Source organism: Priapulus caudatus, unplaced genomic scaffold (assembly GCF_000485595.1).
Source record: "Priapulus caudatus unplaced genomic scaffold, Priapulus_caudatus-5.0.1 Scaffold420, whole genome shotgun sequence".
Lineage (NCBI taxonomy): Eukaryota > Metazoa > Priapulida > Priapulimorpha > Priapulimorphida > Priapulidae > Priapulus > Priapulus caudatus.
In genome coordinates this window covers 51,039-61,011 of record NW_014577481.1, presented here as the reverse complement: position 1 = coordinate 61,011, position 9,973 = coordinate 51,039, and the positions used below count along the sequence as shown (strand labels likewise).

At 39.3% G+C, this 9,973-nt stretch overlaps 1 protein-coding gene across 1 annotated transcript; it reads right to left on the bottom strand.

The window, feature by feature from the left end:
* Positions 1 to 559: 559 nt before the first annotated feature.
* On the bottom strand, positions 560 to 9,665 carry LOC106810213. The gene is made up of 6 exons (XM_014813497.1): positions 8,715 to 9,665; positions 8,279 to 8,466; positions 7,860 to 8,020; positions 1,743 to 1,897; positions 1,455 to 1,536; positions 560 to 752 (listed from the first exon to the last, which is right to left on the bottom strand). The coding sequence occupies exons 1-6, from the start codon at positions 8,995 to 8,997 to the stop codon at positions 560 to 562; spliced, it is 1,062 nt and encodes a 353-aa protein (XP_014668983.1). The 5' UTR covers positions 8,998 to 9,665.
* Positions 9,666 to 9,973: the final 308 nt, after the last annotated feature.

The following is a 9,973-nucleotide window of genomic DNA, read 5'->3' as shown; positions in this document are numbered from 1 at the left end:
GTGTGTGTGTGTGTGTGTGTGTGTGTGTGTGTGTGTGTGTGTGTGTGTGTGTGTGTGTGTGTGTCGTCATTGTACAAATAACGTGCCACGATCGTAACGATAACTTACACAAAAACAAAAATTGCGTACAAAACAATTCTCTCGCAAACACCGGCGTTTTAACCCCCCCCCCCTCCGCGACAAAAAACACCGAAAAGCAACGCTATAACCATTTTACTTTTACGCGAGGTGCATGATGATACTGGCACTGATGATTACTGATGAAACTGGCACTAATGCTGAGAGGGTCTATGTCCCCCGGGGTACTGCCGGAACCCAATTACCAATTACCCCCGGTATACCGGAACGTACCCTGGTACTATCTAATATGCCGGACCGTACCTCGTCTACTCCACTAACGAGTCTAGGGAGTCGCCTACGCCTACTCCCTAACCCTAACCCGAACCCGAACCCTAACCCGAACCCGAACCCTAACCCTAACCCTAACCCTAATCCTAACCCTAACCATATCAAACAGTGACCAGGGTACGTTCCGGCAGTACCCTGGGAGACATAGACCCTATGAGCGGCACTGATGATTACGCACCTCCTCGCATTTGCCTGCGCACGTCTTCGCCATGCAGCGGAAGTAGACGCTATCCTGATCCGGAAACTTGAAAGCCTGGAAGGTTGTCACTACTGCGGTTTGGCCGGCGGCGGGTGTGTCCCGAAGCTTTCTCAGTGGGCTGACCAAATTTCCATTCGCAGGACACCTGAAAGCGACAACGAGCTAGCGCTGTAAAGTGACGTGATTGTACGGCGAACACATATAGTTGTGTTCACCCAACCCCCGTTTTTAGTTTCCGTGGAGCATAAATAGGGACGTTATTGTATAGCGAACATATAGTTGTGTCCCCCCCTTCCCCATTTGGGCCTTTGCAACAGCCACGCTTTAGTTTCCGTAACGGCTGCGTTATGTTGTTGCGTAACAGTTCTGCAAAATCACTTAATTTTAGCCGGTTATAATGTTACGCGGGTATGATTTTCAGCATCACACATGCGTGATAAACATATTCCTACAGCATCTGTCGACTGAAGTTCGTTGGATAGTGTGTCTCCTTGCTCAAGGGCACAACGGCAGTGGCCACCCACGATGGGACGAGAACGATTGACATTGTTGTTTAATTAACCATTTTGCCAAGTTATGCCATCTTTATTTTAAATTCAGAAAGTCTAGCGAGTATAATGTGACGCGCACGTGAAATTATTCAATTTCGTATAATATGGCGTGCATAATAGGTAGCGAAAATTATTCGTATGCAAATATACCCCGTGAATAATGGGTTAGACGCTTCAGCAAGCGTTATTTTCGTTGAAACAGCGCGTGGCATAGAAAGTCATGTTTACATTAAGGATATCCATACGTGTGGCGTGTTTTAATTTGCCCGAAATCGCTCCTATAATTATTCTCTTACCCGTTTTCATCAATGAGCTTTAATTCAGATCTTCCGGCTCCATCGTGTGCAAAGCAGTCGGTTACAGCTAGGTCATACTGACCTGTGACGTAAGAAATAGTGGTCAATTTCATAACATTATATCACGAGAGATATAAGTCTGCGTATAAGAGAATTACACGCGATTATTTACTTTTAATTACCACGATTTTCCGCTCTGAAAACCGCCCAGCGGATATAACTGCTCTGCAAAACGGTCCGATTTGGTTTTGATAAACGCCTTTTGATAAAAACAGGCAGGAAACGTACTGTTATCTTTGAGGATGATTGCGAGTGTGCCACCTTCTCCCACCAGTAGGCCGTTTGATGGCGATGAAAACTGGTCCGTTCCGCTGAACACAAGCAACTCTACATCTGGCTCAGCCTCGTATTTAACAACCGGTAGCTGTGTGGTCGTCAAAGGCCTGTATGAAAAATGTTTTAACACAAAACGAGTTCTTAAATCTAATAGTTTTTTTTAATAATTGTTAATGTCATGTTTAACCTATAATAATAGTTAATCTTAAGCTTATTAGCGCAAATAGATTACAATGAATTAATTGCTTCATTTCATTCGCTATCGCGAACGTTAATCGCTAGATTATATATGTGTCTGAATGCGTTTTATCCGAATGTAACTTGTTATGCATATAAATTAGGATAGTTATTAACGCTGTAAGAAATAAACAAGAGTTGATATCAATATATTTCACTATATTTCACATCTTTTGATTTAGGTATGTGCTCCCGTGGGAGCGATCACAAATTGCGAAACCCGACATTATTGCAGGTCGTGCTCGCGGGGTATTGGGAAAAGTTTTCAACTAGCAATAATCCCGCCTCGGATAAACCTCATTGGCTAGGATACTGCCTCTGGGCAAAGATAACGGTAACACGCTTACCATGGTATAATAGATGTAGTCGACCGATGAACTGTTTGTGGCGTGCCGCATGTACGAAGTTAACATGTTAAGTATTGTATAAACTTTTCACATTCATATATGAATTAATCGTCAATAACTCACTATATTTACCAGCAGTACTTTATTGTACATACTGTACACTGTGTTGTTTTCAGTAATAAGTTCGTTTGGTTAATTAATTAATGCAATAATGCGTTAATATTAATTTTGTTACCTATCGCCCTCATAATCAAATACGATATAAAATGTCCTGATTAAAACTAATTAATTCTATTATACATCATGAACACGAATCTTTAGATTACATTGTTTATATACATTCACTCTTTTTTCGTATGTCAATTTGTGCGAATTTAAATTTTATAATCTAGTATCGCTACACCACATAATACCCTTCACTAGTTCACTTTAAAAAGAATTCATTTCTTTTGATTTAAGTATGTGCTCCGTTAGGAGCGATCACAATTACGAGATCCGACCATATTTCAGGTCGTGTCCGCGGGGTATTGGGAAAAGTTTTCAACTAGCAATAATCCCGCCTCGGATAAAACTCATTGGCTAGGATACTGCCTCTGAGCAAAGATACCGATCGATATGGAAATGTCAGCTTATGTGTTCCATACATCGATAACTGGCTAATGTAGCGTAAACTGGTCAGCCTTGGGCTCTTACTGTTGTGTACGTAAACCTGTCCTTGACGGCCCGATACGTACTAACTATAATTAATATATATATATATATATATAATATTATATATATATTAGATATTATTATAGATATGTAGTGTAGATAGATAGATAGATAGATTAGATTAGACTAGTATAGCATAGATAGATAGTAGATGTTAGATAGATAGTAGTATAAGAATAATAGAATAGGCTAGATAGGTAAATAGAGAAATGTAGATATATTGGATAGATAGATAGTAGATGGTAGATAGATAGATATGATAGCATAGATGTAGACAGATTGATAGATAGATAGTAGATAGATACGCTTATAGATAGAATAGAGAAATAGCTAGCTAGATAGATAGATAGTAGATAGATAGATAGGATAGATAGATAAGATAGGATAGTAGATAGGATAGATGATACGATAGATAGATAGATAGATAGAGAAATAGATAGCTAGCGAGTGATAGCATAAATAGTATGATGATGCGATAGATAGATGATAGATAGATAGTAAGATAGATAGATAGATAGATTAGATAGATAGATAGATAGCATAGATAGATATGATTAGATAGATAGATAGATAGATAGATAATTAGATAGATAAGCATAGATAGATAGATTTAGATAGATAAATAGAAATAGTACGATAGTAGATTACGATAGTAGATAGAATAGATAGATAGACTAGCATAGAGTAGATGATAGATAGATAGAATAGATAGAGATAAATAAATAAGATAGCATAGATGGATAGCCATAATAGATAGATAGATGATAGGATACAGACATGTCTTCGCTAACATCATGTAAAAGCATTCTCGAAAAAATCTATGAAAATTGGTTTCTCATAACTATTTTGGATGATAATGATTAGCTCAACCACGCAATTAGTAATAGAATAGCCCTAATTGAGCAAACGCGAAGCACGTTGATTAATTTTTCGTTATAACATCGTACGTATTGGTGGCGACGAGCAACTAGGTATACTGCGTGCAAATAGCAGAGATGATGCAGCACAGTAAGGCCCCTTACAGGGGTTGCTTACAACAGAGGTCATGATGGCTCATGCCGGACCAATGATCCGACACGTTCGTAGATAGATAGATAGATTAAGATAGATAGATGAGATAAGATAGATAGATTAGATAAGTTTAGGTAGATAGCATACATAGAGAAATAATAGATAGATGGATGATGATAATGATAGATGCATGATACATAGATACGATAGAATAGCACTAGAGTAGCATAGATAGATAAGACTAATAATAGATAGATAGATAAGATTAGATAGATAAGATAGATAGATAGATGATAGATAGATAGATCAGATAGATAGTGATGATGGAATAGAATATGTAGATAGTAGATAGGATGATAGATAGATAGATTAGATAGATAGAATAGATAGTAATACTGATAGATAGCATAGATGATAGATAAATAGAGAAATAAATAGATAGATGGATAGATAGATTAGATAGATAGATAAATAGATAGATAGATAGATAGATTGATAGATAGATAAATAGAGAGATAGACTAGATAGACTAGATAGATAGATAGATAGAAGATAGATAGATAAGATAGATAGATAGATAGATAGATGGATAGTAAGATGAGATAGATAGATGCTAGATAGAAAATAGATGTAAAAATAGAGATAAATTAGATAGAATGATAGTTAGAATAGATGATAGATAGATAGATAGAGATAGATAGAATAGATAGATAGATACGAAGTAGATAGATTAGATAGTTGATAGATTAGATAGAATAAAGATAAGATAGATAGATAGATAAGCAGATAAGTATAAATAGATATAGATGGACTAGATAGATAGATAGATAAATAGATAAGATAGATAGATAGATAGATAGTTTTTAGATAGATAGATAGATAGAGATAGAAGATAATAAGATGATAGATAGATAGATAGATAGTAGATAGATAGATATACGATAGATAGCATAGATAGATAATAGCATAGATAGATAGCCTAGATAGATAGATAGATAGATGTTAGGTAGAAGATAGATAGTATAGATGAGATAGATAGATAAGATAGATAGATGTGGATAGAATAGATAAGATAGATTAAATAGTATTAGATAGGATAAATAGTAAGATAGTCGATAGATAGATAGATAGATAGTAGAATAGAGATAGATAGATAGATAGATAGATAGATAGATAGATAGATAGATAGATAGATAATAGATACAGACATAGTCTTCGCTACATCATTTCCTACGCTATCACATTCTTTTTGGGGGCGGCGCAATTATACAAAGCAATAAAGCACGCTAGCCTGGCCTGTATTGTTTCCGCTAAGCCGTGACAGCATGGCATAAGTAGATACGTATAAAAGGGGAGAGAAGGATCGAGAGAGGGGGGTCTGGGTGTAGCGAGCGCGTACAGACGCGCTATATAGAGGTGCGGTGTATGTCGCGACATATGTGTTGAATAAAACCTGTCTGTATTGTACAAGACGTCTTCGACCATCACTGTCTACGATCACTGACCGACGAGTTAGAGATACGATCAGATAGCAGGGCTACATTTGGTGCCGGACCACAAGAACTGAGTATTCCTTTGCAACACAACTTGCAAGAAAAACCTACGATGCTCGCGCCGAAAACTGAGTAAATATAACGATAAATAACGCAAAGATAACGATAAATAACGTAAAGATAACGATAAATAACGTAAAGATAACGATAAATAACGTAAAGATAACGATAAATAACGATGAAAAAGAAGAAGAAGAAGAAGAAGAACAAGAGGAAGAAAGAAGATAGTTGAATAGTGACTATATTCTGCCGCACACGCGCTGGCGAAATGTGGGCGCACAGACTGTGACATTCGGTACGCAGATATTTCGCCAGATGGCCAAAATGTATGGAAATGCATACGAACAGTGATATGCCGCTGCAAATAGCGCATTATAGAGCCAGAACATTTGCAATTATACGACCTGGCTATGGAAGAAGCAGGGACGATGCAGAAACACGCCGGTCACATATCGAGAGAAAAAAAATTGCTACCATATGCTATCACTTTTCTCCACCTATAACTACCGCCGCTATCCCCTCCACAACCTCCTCAACATCCTATTATTTTATTACGTTATTTTATTTATTTTATTTACTTATTTATTTACTTACTTACTTACTTACTTTTACTTACTTACTATTACTACTACTATTACTTACTTACTTACTATTTACTTACTTACTTACTTATTTATTTTATTTATTTTATTTACGTTATTACGTTACGTTATTTTATTACGTGAGTCATGACTGATTTACCCATAGAAACGATGGCACGTGTTTTTAGTGAAGCGGTCAACCCATTACTCGACAGTGTGGTAAACGGTTTTGCTCATAGCACACGAGTTTCGGAATTGCGTCGAGAAATGCCGAAATTTTCGTGGGAAGAACTTCAAGAACATAAATGCGTACCCACCTTTATGCATTGACAAGTAGCCTTAACATGGTCTCGAATTCAATTAAAATCATCTGATAGCGAACTTATGAATTTTGCTATAAGCACATTGCACGGGCCTGCTTCTGACTTCACGCGTCGTCTACTCTCGAAGACGCCCGAAATTTCTTGGCCGAGTTTTTATGAAGCTTTATGCACACGATTTACAAATCCGTTGCAGGGATTAATAGCGAATATCGAATTAAAAAGTTTTCGTCAAAATCAACATGAGGAAATACGAACTTATGCAGACCGACTAATCCGTCTGGCGGAAATAGCGATTCCCCCACACCAAGTTTATCAGGAATTAAGTCAAAAACGTCTTACGGGCATATTTTTGGACGGGCTCAACAGCGTAGCTATACAGAAGCTATTATTGTTACATAAAGTATGCAAATTACAGGACGCGATCGAATTAGCTGTGAAACAATCAGTTTTGGACCGAGAAATCTTTATACGCAGGGGTCATGCCACTACAGACCATAAATATATACCAACCATTGGTTGGTATATATCTATGTACAGACACTGATGAGACGTAAGTTGGAGAAAGGCAGAGACATGCCTCGGGAAAACGTTCCACAGTTACGTTCGCATGGCGAATCGCGACCGTACAGAACACAGGGGCACTTCGCTTGTGAATGCCGACGTATACGCAATCATCACGTCCATAGTGACGAATCAAGTTTAAGCGTACCGTCATCCACGGTTGATAGATCGACAACCGCAACGCCGTGCTGCGAGATTCGAGTATCCGGGATTACACTTACAGCAGTAATAGTTACGGGATCTGAGTGTACTTTTTAGATAAAGCGGTTTGGCAAAGACTGCCAGAGCGTGTTACAGATACTGCGAATTTTTGTAGTGCAGTTACAGCGGACTTACAATACGTCACATGGCAACGTATAGAAGTTAAGGAAAACGTCACAATAGTAGTGACCATACCCATTAAAATAGATCCCTTTACAATAGTATTTTCTTTTGTAATAAGTAACATCTACGTGGGCGTGTGCGCCTACGCACGTGCACGTGTGTGTATAAGCACGGGCGTTTACAGGTGCCAAACTACTTTACTGCGCTCTCGAAATAAGACGCTTAAGGTTGGTGTGAACAAGGATATACACAACAACAATGTTGTTGTGTATATCCTTGGTGTGAAGTAGTTTCATGGGGTTTCCATCGCTGACGGTGATGACGGTAATAGTGATATATATATATATATATACATGTACTCTTGGAAATAACGGTCATTATTATAAAAAAGTACATGTATAGGTAAAATGTGTATACTCACGGCAGCGTTATGGACCCGTTCACGACGCTCTTTTCCTTGCGAACAAACTCGCATGAAGCCTGATACGCCTTGTCCGACGCTTGCAGGATGCCTAGCTCTCGATTAAACATCACCATCAGAGTGTTTTCGTATTTGATGCTCTCGCCCGTCGAAGTGTTCGTCTAAACACGTGATAACACGTGAGTATGTGTACGTGCTTCATCATTCTCCCGATATTCTAATACAGGCTATTATAGGCAGGTCACATTGTGTAAATGCAATCAATCTTTATACTTTAAAAACTCACATGAGTGGATAAGGTAGGTGGTATGATGGTGCTTTACCATTGGTATATTATAACCAATTACCTATTGGTTATTTTACCCACGTATATTTCCTCTAGTAAAGATCGTTGGATAGGAAGACAGTTTAGAACGTACCGAGGTGGTTTGTTGCGTGCCGCAGCTATCTAGTGGGATCGTGATGCTGGTACTGTTGCTGGTGTCGTTTCCGGACACGATGCAATCATCAAAGAAACCCTTAATGAATAGATTTCCGTTGAAGGAAGCCGTGAAGTTAACAGTTATGGTCATGTTTCCTTCGTAGGAGTTACACGCAACGTCGATACCTGTTGGAAAGAAATTCATAGACACTCACAGATTTTCGTTGACCTCCAAAATCAATGTTACCCTCGAGCTCCGGTCCCGTGCAACATTGATTTGTTCTCGGTCAACAAAACTCCAAATCGTCTGTCTCACAATCAAACCATAGACGGATACGTAATGTGTATAGGATAATAATATTGAGGTGCTAATATGCAGATGCGGTGATAATTACTATATCAAAACACTCTATTAGTAAGAGAAACCCACGTACCACTAATGTTTAGCCCTGAAGATCCAGACGGGGCTTTTCCATTGGGCACACTGGATGCATTGCCCTTGACGCTATTAGGTGCATCAGGTGAAGACGACGCCGTCTCCGCCATCGGCGTACCTTTGCCGCCCGTCCCATTCACAGGGGAACTACTTGGAACAACAGTATTCGGTCTACCCTTTGCCGCTGTTGTAGATGTAGGCATTTGCTTAGTTGTGGTGTTCGCCGATTGACCCAAAAATGTCGTTGCAACTGTCGTCAGTGACTCTCTGAATGCCTGCATTGGCGACCCTGTATATTTTCGCTCAAGGGTTTCTCTGGGTCGCGCAGTGTTGTCGCGTATTAACCGCCGTAGCAGCTTACTTATGCCATAGCCGATTATACCGTGGGACGGTTTACTCGTAGTCGGTGTGAATTGGTCGAGTTCTTTCCGCGTGGATTGCTGCTTCGTTAGCGTATCTGGGACAGCAGTAGCAGCCGAGGTTCTGATTTCGGTAATTTTACGCTTAGTGATCAAATGTTTGCTGTTGCCTGCGCTGTGTGGTTTGACAGTTATTTTCTGGCTCCCGGCAGCGTTAGCATCTGCTGATGTTAGTAATGTTACATCAGAGGACGTCTGAGATATTCCATAATCGAGTATTCCATACGGACGTCTCGTATAGCGTGTAGTTTTCGACTCTTCTGAGCTAGAAGCTGTTGTGGTAGATTGTTGATACTGGTTGCCATATCTACTTGGTGGCTCTGTGCTGGATTGCCTGTTGTGGTTGCCATATCTACTTGTTGGTTGTGTGCTGGATTGCTTATTTTCATTGCCATATCTGCTTGTTGGCTGTGTGGTTTGTTGCCGGTATTGGTTGCCATAACTAGGTTGTTTGGTTGTTGTTGTAGTAGATTGTTGATACTGGTTGCCATATCTACTTGGTGGCTCTGTGCCGGATTGCCTGTTTTGGTTGCCATATCTACTTGTGGTTCTGTGGTTTGTTGCCGGTATTGATTGCCATAACCAGGCTGTTTGGTTGTTGTTGTAGTAGATTGTTGATACTGGTTGCCATATCTACTTGGTGGCTCTGTGCTGGATTGCCTGTTGTGGTTGCCATATCTACTTGTTGGTTGTGTGCTGGATTGCCTGTTGTGGTTGCCATATCTACTTGTTGGTTGTGTGCTGGATTGCTTATTTTCATTGCCATATCTGCTTGTTGGCTGTGTGGTTTGTTGCCGGTATTGATTGCCATAACTAGGCTGTTTGGTTGTTGTTGTAG

What these genes read in the sequence shown, in the direction of transcription:
- LOC106810213 (XM_014813497.1), bottom strand. Translation starts at nt 8,997, where the DNA reads ATGCAGGCATTCAGAGAGTCACTGACGACAGTTGCAACGACATTTTTG. An exon ending in TTCAGGGCTAAACATTAGTG is followed by an intron (nt 8,467 to 8,714) that starts GTACGTGGGTTT and finishes TCTTTCCAACAG; the next exon opens with GTATCGACGTTGCGTGTAAC. An exon ending in GCACGCAACAAACCACCTCG is followed by an intron (nt 8,021 to 8,278) that starts GTACGTTCTAAA and finishes TCACGTGTTTAG; the next exon opens with ACGAACACTTCGACGGGCGA.